Source organism: Pezoporus occidentalis, unplaced genomic scaffold, assembly GCF_034315485.1.
Source record: "Pezoporus occidentalis ecotype Australia unplaced genomic scaffold, CSIRO_AGI_Poc_V1 ctg9, whole genome shotgun sequence".
In the NCBI taxonomy this organism is placed as follows: domain Eukaryota; kingdom Metazoa; phylum Chordata; class Aves; order Psittaciformes; family Psittacidae; genus Pezoporus; species Pezoporus occidentalis.
This window is the reverse complement of record NW_026916262.1, coordinates 6,699,933-6,716,750: the sequence shown is the minus strand read 5'-3', so window position 1 is coordinate 6,716,750 and position 16,818 is coordinate 6,699,933. Positions and strand designations below refer to the sequence as shown.

Here is a 16,818-nt window from a genome sequence, read left to right as displayed (position 1 = left end):
CTGCCCACTCCGTGTGTACTATGTAACTTTTTGCTCTGATTCTGAGGAAAAAAAAAAGGACTAAAGTCTGTTTTCTAGGATGTGATAAATTGCAATTACGTGTTCTTAACGAGGAGAAAAATTGTGAAATGCTAGACATGAAAACAAACCCTTCTTTTACCAGAAGGAAACTTCGCGCTTTCCATCTATTATTAGAGAAATTTCGATTGGCGTTTAGCATTACTTTAGGTTAAGGGAAAAGAGACTCACTTTTCTGCTGCCTTGTGGTCTTAGGAATGTTTTTCTAAGGTTATTTTTTGGGGAAGAAGAGCAGCATGTGAAGAAAATTACTGAACAAGACAGATTTATTAACTTCTTGGGTATGTGTCGTATTTAATGAGATGGTTTCATTGTTTTTTTTCTACTGTTCTTATTTTGGAAGACATTTTTTTTTGACCTGAGTACTTTTGAGACCTGAATCTAGTGGAATAAACATGCTTAATGCTTAACCCTGTAACTGTATTGCAGTCATTTTCTGAAAATAAATAATCTCCAAGGGATTAATTGAGTCTCCAGCTGTTGATTTAACTATATATAGTTAAATAGCCAATATAGCTATTGTTAAAGAACAGGTGCTAAACCAGTTGCTTTAAGAAGATATAACATGAAGTAACTACATAAGCAACGCTCAGACTGTTAGTAGCTCTTTTTTTAGTGATGCAGAACCAACATACTGGCACGTCTCTGATGACTCTACTGCTTTCCAAAAATTAAAGTTCTGTGTAGATTAATGAATTAATTGCCTGTATTTGAGCACGAAGTTGCTACTATGCCACATGACAAGTGTTCTTTTGAGGCCCAGCTGAAGCTTGTTGTCTGTGAATATCCATATTTTCTTACTTCTTGTGGTGTGTGGTATTCGCTGGTATACTTTGTTTAAATAATTAATTGTGAACAGTTCATGAAGTACAGTTAATGAAGTATAGTTCTGTTGATAAGAATGAGTAAAATCAATACTTGTTCGTAACTCGACGGCACTGAAATCAACAGAAATCAACTGCAGTAAATGTAAAGCTTAACACTATAATTTTGTTGAGTCAAACACAATATTGAAAGAAAAAGCAGATAGAAAATTGGGAGCTAGTACATAATTTTAATGCTTAAGTAGCATGGGCACAGTCTTTTTTTCTTTCTTTTTTTTTTTTTTTTTCCCTTCTGTTCAGGAATGCTGTATCTGCCTTTTGCTTCCAGAAGGTAACTTGTTTTACAAGGCTGATTTCATGAGGAGTTGAATGGGGAAAAGTACTTTAAAATTCTACTTAAATTTGTAATTGTATAACCTTACAAAACTGTCAACGCTGGAGCATGCTTAACAGTTCATCTTCATGAAATATTGTCCTTATTATGGTTTTCAGTCTAACGATTTTTCTGCCAAATGTGTTTTGTAAGCATTACTTCAATCTGTGCCAGTGGCTTTAAAGTGTGGTACTTTTTGCAAGTCACAGGCCTTTTTTATTGTTGTTGGGTTTCGTTTTGTTTTACCTCTATTTTCATGTGATTACGTTTATCTAACACAAGCTTTGTCTTAGGCCAGTAGATGATACACAGCAATCTGGCCAGTAGGTGATACACAGCAATCTAGTTTCCATTTGGTTGGTGTCATGTGTAGCCTGCCTAATTTACTCTACTACGTGCCACCAGTGGCTTAGTTTTATTAGTTATTTTGAAGTTTTAACTTTGTGCTATTGGGTTGGTTGGTTGTTGCTTTTTTTTCCAGCCTAGTTAAAGAAAGCGTCAGGATCCAGTTTTTAATTAAAGTTGGTGTTACACATAATCCTAGTGGAGCATGAGTGCATTTTTTGTCAGTGTGTAACTCTTTTGCCTTCCCATTATTACCAAGCCTTTGAAACTCTGGGCAAAAGCAAAGGATAGACCGTGCCTTTTGAGACAGCACCCGACTGGTGATCTCCCTCACTTAACGCAGAGTAAAAGAGGTTCTGTTACATGTCGGCTCCCTTGGCCTTGAAGGACAAAGATATTTCAGGCTTCAAGCATGGATGATCTGTGCTTTTTTTACATAACAGCATGAAACAAGCTTTCTGTTGCCCTCTCATTTTTGTTACTGACAGCTTGGCCCAATCCACTGATTTTGTCTTCACTTGGGGGAAATACAGTACCAGTGCAAGTCACATGCTTTTTTCACTCATTATGAGGGTCAAGTTTAAAAGTAGATAGGAGCAATATATAAATCATGTGTGTAGAAGGAGGTTAGTTAACAGACTAGTTGAGTAATTTTTTTTAGCAGTTAGTTTGAGGCACTGCATTTCCTGAAGCAGTCCAGCATTGAAATGCATTTGATGTGTCTGTCATTGTAACCTGACTTGAGACTATTTTCGTATGATTAACTTCCATTCCTTGTCCAGAAAATAACCCAGCTGTAATGAACTTAGCTGTCCCTAGGTCTGTTCCTATTTAAATTCTTGGGACATGGAAGAGCAGACCAGATGAGAACCACACTAATTCTGAGGCTTTCCAGTTCACAGTGCCATCTGGAGAGGTTCATTCAAGTTCAGTGTCCTTGGTTATAAGCACTGCCAACAGTACTCCAACTTGATACAGGCTGCTAAAAAGAATTGACTGGTATGCTATTCCTCTCACTGTCCTGTGTGGTCCTTTGTGGCACGTCAACTATAAATGTAAATTGTGGTGATCCCATTGGTTTTCTTCAGAGTACTGCAAAAGAATGGCTGGCTGGAGCTGAAAACCTTTGTATTCAGGTAAAGACTGTAGCATTTCTTCTGGAAATTTTCATAGCCTTATTGGCATCCTCTGAGACTCTTGAGTCTCTCCATATGGGGAGATGTTCTAAGGTCTTACTGATGTTATTTGGAAAAATTTGTCTGTGAGTGCAACATAAAAATGAGTAGATTAAAAATACCTCATCCCTGGGTAGTTACTTTCTTGATCATTCAACCTAGTGTTTCCCACTTAGTAAATTCAGCATCTGTTGAGTGGAATGAATAAACCAAAGCTCCATTTGCCTCAACAGTTAAGTAGATTGAAACTTGGAAGATATTAATTCTTACAGTTTGGATTTTCAGATGTGTGGCATAGTTTGTTGAACATATTTGCGAGTTGCTTGCTCCATTACCTTTCTGTAGGTTTTTATCTCAGAATTTGGAAAGACTTCTGATACTGTCCAATTTGTTGATTAGCAGAATAGAATAATAGAATCATAGACTTCACCAGAAAGATGTCTATTTATCCTCTGGTTTTGAAGTTATCCTCTGTTAGTAGAGGCATTAGGAACCTAGAAGACCAGGTGGCACTGTAAATTTGTCTACACTTCACAAGTTAGTGCTTTGCAGCACAACCCTCAGTGCTTAGGTCTTCTGAGAATATGACAAAAGTGACAAATAGCCACCTTCTTCTCTGGGAGAGTTACCAGTTAACCTGTTTGACACCTCTCTAGGAGGCAGACTGTCAAGCTTTTACAAAACTTGGTGGCCTAACAACAAATGAGTTTAACAGCCTAGGCAAGGCTTTACTGCCTAAATCTCATTGTTGCTGTCTCTCAGACTCTCTTACTTACCCTTTTGAGGGCATCTTATCTGCTACCATGGAACATTAAAATGTTCCTGTGTCTTGGAATTGTAAAAACAGGTCACAGGTGCGAGACAGATTATGGCAGGTTTTTTTTGGGTTTTTTTAGTTATCCAGGGGAAGGTGAAATAGGTAACCTGAGACAGAATGCATCCGATCTCCAGCTTCTAAACGATGTCAAAATTTCAAATTCAGGTTGGCCTTTTTAGTTTGTCCCTGTTGGCTTGCAAGACACCCAAGTCAAGACTTCATGGGACATATCTGTACTTTGTAGATGAACGAAACAAATCCCACTCCAGGGCCCTGCTTTTTGTTCTTTGTGTATCACTGAAAGCCTTTGTAGCAGTAATTGCTTACCTGTGGTCAAAGGGAGTAGTGACCTATCATTACTAGGGCAGGTGAATCTTGAATTAATCCTTCACCTTTAAAGATGTTAATAGTCTGGCCTAGACTGAATATTTTGGTTTCATTTTCACTCTTAGTAATAACTCAGAAATACCTTATTATCACTCAGTCATAAGGAGTAGGAGCATTATATTGGAAAAGCCTTTCTATCACAAGACTCTTTATGATCTTCTGTGATCTTCATGATGCATGAGCATCATCTTCACTTGCAGCCAAAGTCTGTCTGATTTTGGGATATATCATAGTTACCACTTGAACAATACAGTCTGCCAAAATGCATGTTATGCATTCAGATGCAATTTAGAGCAGACTTATTAGTATTCAGTCTATACGCCAAATACCCCTTTCTCAGACAAATTTGTGGCTTTTGTTTTGGTGTCAAGTCTCAAGGAACACCTGGCATTTCACTTTTGCCTACCCTTTATGTGTTTATGAGAATTTTGGTCACCTAGACTGAAAGTTTAAGAGATGCTTTTTGCTGTTAAATGCAACATTTACTTTGAAGCACTGAATCTAGGTGGTGTTTGTTAGGCTCACTGAGCCTTTTCCAACTGTATTGTGAGACCAGATTCTCAAAACCAAATGGTATTGCTGCTATCAAATTCTGTTTTACAAAACAGAATCTTGCAAAACATGTAGGGTTATTTCAGTCATACAGTAAATAGTTAATTGAAAAACTGGTGTATAGACAGTTGGATTCAAAACTTAGTCATGTGCTGTGGTAGGCATTGAGAGTCATTTCAGAGAGGTTTCTCATAGTTTATCTTCATTGCTGCCAGGTCATGCTGCTCACTCATGGTTAGTTTGCTCTCCAGCACGACTGTCAGGTCTTCTTCAGCAGAGCTACAAACCAGGGCAGTCAGTCCCCAACTGTTACTGCTATATGGGATAATTCCATCCCAGATGTAGGACTTGAGGTTTATCTTTGTTAAATCTTATACAGTTCTTGTTGGCTTAGTCTTCCAACATGTTGGTGTTTCTCTGTATGGTGGTTCTTCCTTGTAGTGTATCTGGCTTTCCTCCAGTTTAGTGTTATCTGTGAACTTGGTTAAGGTGCATTCAGTTTCATCATTCAGATTATATATAAAGATACCGAATACTATAGGACTGCCAGTTTCATTTTGAGCGATTAACCACCACTCTGAACTAGAGATAAGAAAATTCAGAAGTCCTTGTCTTCTGATACTGAGTGAAGTTGCACACTGCTGGTGCAGTGGTTTGTGTTATACCTTAGTTACTGGACTGTTCTTACCTCAACTTGTGGGAGTTACATTCTTTCGTTTCTCCTCCCCATCCCTCCGGGAGCTTGGGGAGGAAGGGGAGGGAGTGCGCGCGGCTGCATGGCTCTGGGTTGCTGGCTGGGCTTAAATCACGACAGTGATCTGAAAAAAGACCACAGAACTGGTCCAGCAGAGAACATTTCTCACTGGTTGTCAGAGTGTTTGAGAGCTTTTAAGAAAGAGCAAAATCTCTTCTGTGAGTAGGTGTCCTGGGTTCAGCAGTAGAAGTTGGTTTTTCTCCTTCTTAGTAGCTGGTGCAGTGCTGTGTTTCTGACTTTCAGCCTGGGAACGGTGCTGACAGCACCGATGTTTTTAGTTACTGCTCAAATGTTTGGTCTGGCCAAGGACTTTCTGAGCCTCATGCTCTAACAAGGAGGAGGGAAAGCCGGGAAGAAGCAGAGACGGGACACCTGAACCAAACTAACCAAAGAGGTATTCCATACTACAGCATGGCATGCCCAGGATGTAACTGAGAGTTACCCAGAAGGGCTGGGACTGTGGGGTTGGACAAGGTATCGGTCAGTGCTTGGTCGGGCTGGGGGGGGGGGGTGAGTTATCAGTCGACAGGTGCTGAGGTCTTGTATTCTCTTCCCTTGTTATTTCCTTTATCATTATTATTATTGGTGGTAGCAGTAGTGATTTGTGTTATACCTTAGTTACTAAACTGTTCTTATCTCAGCCCGTGGGAGTTGCATTCTTTTCGATTCCCCTTCCCATCCGTTTTGGAGCGAAATTTTATTTTAACACACACTTTAATTTCTACTTTATAAATAGTTCAGTCAGACCATATTTGAAATTAATCGATGCACAGCATATCCCAGCCATCTAGATGACTGGCATAATTGCCAAGGGTCAGAACGTGCTGAAGATAGCTGAATGAATACATACTGCTGCTGTTGCAATTATAGCAGCACATTAACTTACCACAGTCGACACGGTTTACACAAGTAATCCCCACCACTCTGCAAGTTAGTTCCCTTCTGCCTCAAGAGTACTTAATTCCTAATAGCAGTTGATTCTCCTCTGCTTTTCTGACTTCCTGACAATTGGAGGGCATCAGCATTTAAAAGCTAAGTAATGATGTACCAGGTGTCTAATTTTGGTGTAGTCTGTGATGTGGATTGGGGCTAGTGTGTTGGTTTGGGATTCATATGTAGAAGGAGGTTATAATTACAGCTACATAAATAAATGTACTCTAAATATCTACTTTCTAGTCAATTGTTATTTTACTGTGGGAAATGATTTTGAAAAGTATACCCATTATTTTTCTGCATGCTTCTCTGTTGTAGTCTTGTGACTTTCAGTAAGTTTTTTCCTGTTTATAAGAGGCAATATCTAGAGCAACTTGCTCTAGATCGGTTTTCAAGATGTGCTTAAGCCTATGGTAAAGTTGCATTGTGGGCTAAGTTCCTGATACTTTCCCAGGCTAAGGGGCTCATTCTTTATTGCTTCTTGGAGACAGATCAGTGTGGAGAGTCTGTTCTTAGTGCCCTTCAGCTTCTGGTTTTGGATCCTTCTTCCTCCATTAGTAACTCTTGTGTTTATCTTTTGCTCTTGCTTGCAACTTTTTTAACTCAACAGAGAGATGACATTGATAGTTTCAAAACTGCAGATTCAGAGCTGACAGAAGCAGTGTTAAGTTCTCTTCAGACTTAGTTTTGGCATTATCAAGCCGATGTGCCTGGAAGACAGGGTGAAAGAACGTATAGTTATATTAGCTTGTATTTGTTACACATTTTGTACAGACAGGAAAACCTATTTTTCTGAAATACAAAATCTGAAAGTATTTTTCTCTTTAAGTTTTAATTCTAGAAAATTTGTTTTCCATAGTTTCCATGACTACTGATGGACTTTTTCCTGCTTGTTACTGAAATGTAGATAGATCCTCCTCAACTCTAGTTCCTGAGTCCCATTTTCTGAAGGAATTAGAATGCTGAGACTTCCCTGTCTTGATGTGAGCATCACAGAGTGTATCTGGTCAGCAGTAGCATTTTGTTATGCTGCTTCTCTCGCTTCTGTTTTGTTGTTTGCTTGTTGTTGCGTTTTTAAATTTGATTACAATTTGAAGCTACAGTGCATTAGTAGCTGGACAGTTCTGTGTGTATGTGAATATTCAGTGGGAGAAGTGATATGATTTATGCATGCATCTACCACTAATAGTGTAGTTATTTCCAAAATACTAGATGCTGGTACAGAAATAATCAGTTGAGGACTTGTGTAACACAAAAAATAATAGTTTAATTTGCACATGCGCTTAGTTTTCATATGTGCCCATCTTCAATGTTTAAGCAGGAAAAAAGAAAAAATAAAGTCTGCTTATAGCTGCCATGGTAAAACATAGTCTGTTAATTCTGAAGAAGTGAAAGTCGACAGCTTAATTTGGAAAGGAGAGAAATCTGGCATAACCTGATACTTCAGCTAAAATATGCAAAATTCTTTAGGAGGGACATGGAGTAATTCACTTATCCTTATGCTACACATCTAATTTTGTAGGCAAACCAACACTGTAAAGCTGCTTTAAGAAAAATCCAACTTAACTTTCCATTGCACAAGGTTTCAGTCAAGTTGGGGAAGGAAGTTCTTAACCAGTGGCACTGCATGTCTGTCATTATTTAAAACTAGAAAAAGGCAAAATCTCCTGTAGTTACGCTTGAAGTCGGGTTGTCTGCTTCCTGTCATTGTGGCATTTGGACAAATTCTGCTTGTCTTTGGCTAAATTGCAAATAGTTTGTTGAGGTAAATTTACAGTTTTTGGAGAATGTTGTAATGTTGTGGGGAGGCAACTGGGACCTTCACCCTTCCCATTTTTGAGAAGCTAAATCTATAGTTTTGTTGTTTGTGGGTTTTTTTTTCCCTAAACTTTGAAGTCAGGAGGAGACTGTCCTTTCTTGCCCTGTTCAGAATTTGTAGATTTAATAGATTTTTTTTTGTGTGTGAAATAATGAAAGTTACCTATTTAAAAAATAAAAAGAAATAATTTGTGAAGCTGCAGTAGGGAGGAAGTAGGTATTAACTATGTAGGTGGGTCTATTTGGCTCAGCAAATCTTCAGGTCTTCCTCCTGTAAACAGACTAGGAGCCATATGCCAAGCTGTCAGTAGTCTTTGAGAATGGAGAGGAGGCTGAAGAAAGCCAAGAAGAAATACAGATAAAGGGATAAACTAGCCAGAAGTCAGAACTGATCCGTCAGTGATGTGTTTATTTAGACAGGGGTGTCTCAGCTGTCTTGGGGCCAGATGAGAGCTAGAGATCACTTCAAGTGACAGCTTGCACTGCAGCTGAACGGTGACTGGGAAAGGGAATCTATGTGTCCTGCTTGGTTTGGGTGTTGCTGAAGAGGTTGGATGGAAGCCTGGCTTTCTCGATTGGTGAATATCCTGAGCAAACATGCTGCCTTTCTTCTATAGCTTTCTCTTAAAATTGCAGCAGATTTATTAAAAAAATCATGATATTTGGTATTAGTTGATGTAAAAAGTATTTAAAGCTTTAGGGTCTTCATTAGCACACTTTATATATGCTTTGGAGCTATGTTTCTAAAACATATTGTGGCACTTAATGAATGTTGGACTCTTCAATTGGAAAATAATGATTTTTGATACCAGATGTTATTGGTAGCATCTGTTTAGTTTTCAGTTTTAATTTAATTCAGTTTAATTGGTAAAACCTGCTCTGCCTGGTTTTTTTTGTTTGAACAGAAATTCTGTTCTTATTAAGAAAAAAGTGTTTTAAATGGATTTTCCTGTGTAAACCACTATAAAGTGATTAAAAGTGGTAAGCTCTTCAAAAGGCAGTGTCTTACTGTATTTGAATAGCTTACGTACTAATTGGTTTTTCAACTGTGTGCCTGTCTCACCTGTGACTTTTTGTTCATCAGCATGTTTTGCTACAAGGTAGTGTATCTTGTAATTTACTCACTGCTTGTTTCTAGACTTTTTCCTCATTATGCATTTCACTATTTCTTTAGGATATTTTCCGGAACTTGATCTGCTTTTTTGAGTTCTAGGATAAACTTTAAAAAAAAGCTTTGTATGATACTTGCTGAAAGAAAGGTTTGCTTTATCTGTTTCTGGCATAAAAAATTTAAAAGTAATTTCTGTAAATTGATTTTTGATGTATTTATTACTATGAAAATTAAAACTCAGAGGTTGTTTCATTGCACTTATCCTTTATAATGACATTTGTACCTTTACCTTTGGATGGTTTGATTTCTAGGTATCAGTTTGTGGAACAGTAACTTGCTAGTATGAAACTGAGAAGGAATTCATTAATACAGTGTTAATTTATATTTAACTTTTCTTTTAAAGCAAACTATATAAACAGAAAACCTGAATGTGTCTCAGATATGCCGCATTAACTTCCAACTTGTTTCAGTAGTGATTGGTTTGAAGGCTTATGTAGAATAGCTGGTAAGCCTTTACTGAGGATGTTATTAGTAATAAACAGGAAAACTTTCACCTTTAACAAGATTTTGTCTTTTATGCAGCTTGCCCAATTTAGGCAGCGGAAGGCCCAAACTGATGGTCAGAATGGATCAAAGAAGCAGAAAAAGAAGAAGAAAACAGCAAACATCAAAGATGAAGAATCAGTACAAGATGGGATTGATACTGAGCGATCTCGAGGTGGTGAAGCATCCACGTGCAGCAGCCGAAGGGGAGCAGGTGCCACTGCTGACTTTGCTATTATCAGGACTTTGCATAGTGGAGAAGTTACCAAACACAGCCAGACTTACACCATTGAGGTAAGTTAGTTTCAGGCTGTAAACAAAACTTTAACAAAACAAAACTGTAAATGAAAGTTACTTTTGGGGGGAATAAAATAGTCCATTAACTTTGAGAGTGGGAATACAGAAATTACAGGATATTTTGGACGTTATTTTATTTCCTTGCCTCCTCTGCCTGTCCATAGTATGTCCTTCTCCTTAGAGAAGGCACTTTTTGCCAGCCTCCTTGTGTTTTCTGTGGTAGTCAGTGTACTGTAGATTATGGAAAGTTTGTTGGTACTGTACATTTTCTAAATAGGTGAAAAATGCTTTTATTTTATTGCTTGTTTTTATGCATTGTGTTTTATTAAAAGGTTACAAATTGCAGTGGATTTTTGATCACTGCGGCTATGGTTATAGCAAAATGCAAAACTAAGCACCTTTCATGTATTTGTAATGTAATTTGAGCCTTTCTGATTAATAAGGAGAAATTTAGAAAACACTACTTAGAATTGGATGGCTTAAAAAACTGATAAACAGATACTCTACTTTTACTACTTAATGACATACAATCCTTACTACTAGTGGCTGAAAGTACATGCTCTGGGAAGGTTTCAAGATGCCCTGTGTGATATACTCTGGCATTCCAGTTCAGTTCTGAGTGAACACGAATTCATGTAATGTAATATGTTGTTCCAGGTATGAGGGACAGGAGATGCTAATGTATTTACAGAATAGCTTATTCCATTTACAAAAGCAATGCTTCTAAAAAGACATGAATGGTATTCTAAAAAAACAGCTTGATGCAGATTCCCAGCTCTGTGCAGGTGAATTTAGTCTTTTCTGAGATACATAGAATGCTCTGCATTTTGTCCTGTGCTAAGATAGACAATTTGTAACTATTTTGTCTCCATTATCTCATTTCCAGTAGCTGAGAAGTAATAGAAAAATTACACTTTTAAAAAATTTCTCTCATTTATGCAAGAAAAAAGGTTACCCTAGTGGAGGAGCAGACTAAATCATACAAGTGAATAAAAACTTGTAAAGTCATTGATCCGTTTATTTTACAGTGTCAAGTCTGCAGTATATCAGTACACTAGGTATTCTGAACTTTAAGGATACGTGCCTTTTAATATGCAGCTTTTCATACTTTTGAAAAGTCATATTAGGGCTTCAAAACTGTTTGTTTAACTCAGTAAAACTGTCATTCAACTCGGCTTTTCCTGAAGGAGGTAAATTTTTTTTAATGAGTATTTAATACCAGAATGACAGTTTTCATAGGTGGAGATGAGTCCTTTTTTGCTTTTTAGGAAAAGAGAAAGATGTACTTCATGAAATGCAGCAGGTTATCTGCAACTAAGGAGAGAGGCCTGCCAGGATAGAGAGCTGTTTAGAGGGAATTGCTTAAGAGTTTTTTTTAACATTATAGTCTAAATAAATATAACTATATGAAGAAACTTTCTTAACCAAATATATTTTGAAGTACATCATTATTGCATGTTACAGACAACTCTGCTGATGTATTTTCTCTGTCAGGATAAATACGTCTACTACAACTGGGGAAAGAGGGTCAAGTACAAAATCATAGAATAATTTAGGTTGGAAGAGACTTCCAAGGTCATCTAGTCCAATCCCGTGCTCAAAGCAGGTGTAATTAAATCAGGTTAGTCCTGGTAGCCTATGTTGATCTCTGAGGGCTAGCAGTATGAGACTGATTTTACAAATGGGAAAAGTATCTGTACTGCAATTGCTAAAGATTGCACACAGATGTATTCTGAAGATTGGGTATGAGTTTTCTGAGGTCTGCCTTATTCTCAAGGGAGATCATCTTATGTTTAAGTAAATAAACATAGATGTGCATTTGGGGTTTTTTGGTTTGTTGGGATTTTGTTTGTTTAGTTTTTTAAATGTAGCTTTGAAAGAATAAGCATGGTGATGAGTATGTATTTGTAATTTGACTCTCCTGAATTACTCATGTCTTAGTGACTTCTGAAACTGTACTCGCTTCCACCAAAAAAAGCTGCTCCCAATTGGGAAAGCATTTTCCTTTGTTACATGTTGTATGCAGCCTGCTTCTTTGTGTTAAACAAGTAATGGGTATTTTGGAGTTGGAAGATGATTGCTGAAATCTCTATCTGTGCAGTATTAACAGAAGAGGAAAAATTCTGAGAGTTTCAGTGAAACTCATAACTTACTGGTTTTAGTCTTAGAAGTGCAATGACTTGGAGAGAGCCTATATTACAGTAATTGGATTTAGCTTGCTTAGTTGAAATGGCAGCCAGTGTAATAGGCAGTTTCAGGCTAATCTCTGCAATGGAGAATTAGACAGTCTCTTTGAGCTGTTTGCTTTTTCACCCAGCATTAAATCTTCATAGGCTGCTGTGTCAGGAGAGTAAGGCAAGATTACCTGAGGCATTATGCAGGAATATTTCCTAGATAAATTTTGATTCCGGTTACTTATTTTGTCTTTTACTGGAACCCATGTTTAGAATTGTTCCTTCTTTACCACAAAAGACTTGGAACATGGGTCTCTCTTGCCTATCTACCTAAAACCCTGTCAGGGCTCTTTTGTGGTAGTTTTGTGGATACAAGCTAATCTCCCTGCGTTTTTTTTTTCTAGTATGTCCACTTTACTTAATCTTTTACTGGAATTCATGTTTTGAATTGTTCTTTCTGTACCACAAAATAGACTCAGAATATATGACTATATTGCCTAGGTATCTAAAAATCTTGACCCAGGTTCTTTTGTGGTAGCTTTGTGGATAGAAGTTTATCTCCCTGCAGTATTTCCGGTTAAAGTTTCTGAGTCTTAACTTATGTTAAATGCTTTTCATCTTGGTCTCACGAAGATAATAATATGTTGAGTTTCTAGTTGCCTTTGTTTTTTGGCTTTGTTCTGTTGCACCCTGGTGTCTTTTGGTCTTGACATCCATAGTGTCTTTTTCCACATAGAAGTAAAAATAAACTAGAAGAGATAGCACAGGAAATTAATTGGATCAGTGAAACTCTTTGGTTCAGGATTGCTTCTTTTTGTGACATCCTGCAATTAAAAATGGAAGAAAAAAATACTTCAAGGGTAAATAATCACTGAGATCACCTTCTCTGGAAAGTCTTGAAGTGATGCATTGGAGCAGACTGCTTTGCAAGAATATACCAATACCAGGAAAGCATAACAAATTAACCTATGGCACGGTAAAATTGTCCTTGAGTCACCTGGGTATTAAAAGCTATTATACAAAGCTTCTTAGAAAACTTCAGAGTTCTGTGATGAAGAATACCTGTTAATTGACTAAGGTTGGATTAGTAACTTGTCTTCTGTTTTTCACAGGACAAAGCTGTTTGGTAAGAGTTTTAGAATAGCTGAACTGTTTACTCGAGTAGATAATGCAAACATGAGCGTGAAGCTATAAACTTTAACTTCAGTTGCTAGTGCTTGAGATTTGTCAGGCAAGGAACAGAAGCAGAGTAAGAATGAGACACTGGGTGGGATTCTTGAGAAGAGCTATGGAAGAAAAGTGACAGAAACATGGAAACATAAACAGTATAGTGAAACTAAGAGGATGCCTCAGTGAGAAAAGATGTAGGTGGCGAATGTGGGTAAGGCATTCCTATGATAGCAAAGAGCAGTCAAAGGCTTTGACTAGAGAAAAGATATTCTGGGATGTACAGTAAGATAGAGGATTTGAAAAAAATAAGTAGATTTTCACCACATGGATCGTGTACATTCTACTTCATCTGAATCTGTGGGTGTATCCCAGGCATCTGACTTAAAATAGATCATCTCTAAAACAGCTAATTCACTCAGGTACTAGAGGCTTTTCTGTATCGTGGGCCACTTGCCTGGGCAACATACAACATCTTCCTTGTAGGGATACCTTTCTTTCACAGTTTAACAAGAGCCACCTCCAGAGGCTGAGGATTCATTTCTCTTGCAATCACTTTGTCAGTTCTCCCTTCCTTAGCAAGTAATCCCAGCTGCTTGGCTTCCCTACCTTCTAGTTCGTGACTCTTGGCCCCATTGTCCCAGCATCAGAGCAACCAGGTGACAATGTGCTCCCCTGAAAGACAGCTGAAATCTTTTCACATATTCTGCAGCTCAGTCAAGGACAGGAACAGAGAAGTTACCTCTTCCTCTGATTCCTGTAATAATTCTTCTCATTCAAATGTCACCTCCTCTAGTTCATGTGTTGAGTCTTTATCTTCCTTCACTGCACGAGTTGTTTTTCATTTCCATTTCCTCTTGCTTATAGGGGCAACTGATAGCAGCAAGGATTGGTCCTTAAGTTCAGCTGCCGTGTCTGTTGCTGGGATTGGAGTGGCTGCACTGTCTGTCACTGGGGTTGGAGTGGCTGCAGTATCTTTTGTCAGAGTTGGCGTAGCTGTGGTGCTCATCGTTGGGGATGGACTTGGCCACGATATCTGTTGCTTTGCCATCAGATCCAGAGACATCTTTTTCCCCTTGAGCTTACTGGATAGGGTTGAGTGGGGCTTTGTAGGCATAGGCTAGGCCCCAGCATGTTACAGTTATTTGTACCTCTCTGGTATTCCCAGGATGACAGCATACTTTTTCCAAATGTTTTACTAGTTTTTCAGGACTTCACACTTGTTCAGGGGTAAAAGTTTCAAAGCACTGGAGGGGGGCCTACTGGCCTAGGTACTTACCCATATGATCCCATACACCTGCCACTCATGACTCTTGGTGGTATTCTTAGATAATTGTCTAACCTTAAACAAGACCTGAGCCACATTCAACAAAATTATGTTTCCTAGCAAAAGGAGCAGATTGGTTTCAAGGGTACTCTTAAATTATCACGCTACTGTAAATAGCCTGGTGGGAGAGCAGAATGTGCAAGAGCTCATCTCCATAGGCTGGCACTCCGAGAGGGGAAAAAAAAAGAGGTCTAAGTGTTAACAATTCCCGTTACATGCCTCCTGAAGTATGGAGGTGATGGTCACGCTGGCAACATACCGGATCAGTTTCGTAGTCATTAATCCTATTGTATCACAAGCCATTATCATAAAGTACAATGAAATGAGAACCTTAGCCCAGGCCCCAAAGCCGATAAACTAAACCAGCAAATATTGGCTTCAAGTGAGGTGTGACATAAGGAAACTCTGAGACCAGATGCAACAACTCTGATAGCAAATCAGCATTGTGACAAGTGACTATTAATTCAAAACAATGAATGCTTATCACAAATACGATTAGACACACTCTGGTCAGATCTGTTGTTATCTCGACCCTTTGTCTCCCACTTTGGGCACCATAAAGGACTGTTGTGGTTTAAGCCCAGCTGGTAACTCAGAATCATGCAGCTCACTCACTTTCCCCCTTCTTTCCCCCCTGCTTCTGGAGGGATGGGGAGGAGAATTGAAAGAATGCAACTGCCATGGGTTGAGATAAGAACAGTAACTACAGTGCAATGCAAAACTGCTACTACTACCACCAATAATAATAATAGGGAAATAAGAAGGGGAGAGAATATAAAACTAGAAGGGGAAAATGAAAAGAAAACAGTAAACATAAGTGATGCATTATACAATTGTTCACCACCTGCCAAACGATACCCAGCCCAACCCGAGCAGGGATCAGTCCCTTCTACATGACTCCCCCCAGTTTATACACTGGGCATGACTTGCTGTCTTATGGAATACCTTTGGCTAGTTTGGGTCAGGTGTCCTGTCTCTGCTCCCTCCCTGGTTCTCGTGCCCCTCTTCACTGGCAGAGCACGGGAGACTGAAAAGTCCTTGATCAGAGTAAGCACTACTTAGAAACAACCAAAACACCAGTGTGTTATCAGCATTGTTCTCAGACTGAAGCCAAAACAGCACTGCACCGTCTACCAGGGAGGAGAAAAAAAGCAACCTGTTACAGCTGAAACCAGGACAATGTTGGAATCTAATGTGTGAGCTCATAGGATTTAAGTCTTTTAAAGTGATTTTTAGTAGGGTATGGATGAATGCCATAGCACAGAAGACAGAGCCATTTAACTTGAGTTTATTTGGCCATCTTTCTCTACTTACCTTCAATAAATCCCTTGGCTAAAATACTAGGTCTTAACAGCCAGAAAACTATCTAGATGCAGGGTTGAAGGAGATATTTTAAAAAGATTATTTATGCTGCTAACAGATATTGCACACCTAAACTGATGGAGCACTATAGATTTTGGTAATTTTTAAAAAATGGAGTGTTTTTTTTTTTTTACTTTAGTATTCAGAAATCACCACCAATATAGTAAATTTTTAAAAAAATCTTACATGTGGCAAAATTACCATTAAAAAAAGAATTATTTTCAGTTATCACCTTTCTTAGAGAATTCATATTTTCTCATAAGCTTCAATATGCAAGTTCTTTGTCTTTTACTGTTGTTATCTACTAGGTTAGTTTATCCTGGGATAAACCTAGCAGGTTTAGGTACATAATAGATACATTCATTTATCTAGTAGAAAACATTAGAATGCATTAGAATTAATGCTTGTAGAAAGCATTAATTTATCATGTTTCTTGTAAGATTCAAAAACATTACAAGGAAGATTTGTGTAAGACATCAGATTTCTTACCCTTTTTTGCATGTTGGAGAAGTGCCTGTATTTCATGGAGTATATAAAAAACTTCAAATCATTGTATCTAATTAAATACATAAATTTATAGGAATTCTTCTGAGCTTCTATAGGAATACTTCTAATCTTTCTTTATGAAGTCTTTTGAATTGGAACAAACTATGAAAAAATTTAGGATGATACAGCCATATGTCTTTTTATCTGTATTAGGAAAATAATAATGTGGGTTTCCTGATTTTATTCTTTCCAGAGGACGTTGTCCTAGACCAAGGATATAAGTACAAAAAAATAT

The 16,818-nt window shown here is 38.0% G+C and overlaps 1 protein-coding gene across 10 annotated transcripts in view; it reads left to right on the top strand.

Moving 5' to 3' along the window:
* The window catches only part of AKAP9 (A-kinase anchoring protein 9), a 111,469-nt gene that overhangs the window by 13,513 nt on the left and 81,138 nt on the right, over nt 1-16,818 (top strand). For all 10 annotated transcript variants that reach the window (XM_062605163.1, XM_062605161.1, XM_062605159.1 and 7 more), the window contains one exon: nt 9,750-10,004. In XM_062605163.1, coding sequence (XP_062461147.1) covers nt 9,750-10,004 — 255 coding nt within the window. The remainder of the gene's footprint in view (nt 1-9,749; nt 10,005-16,818) is intronic.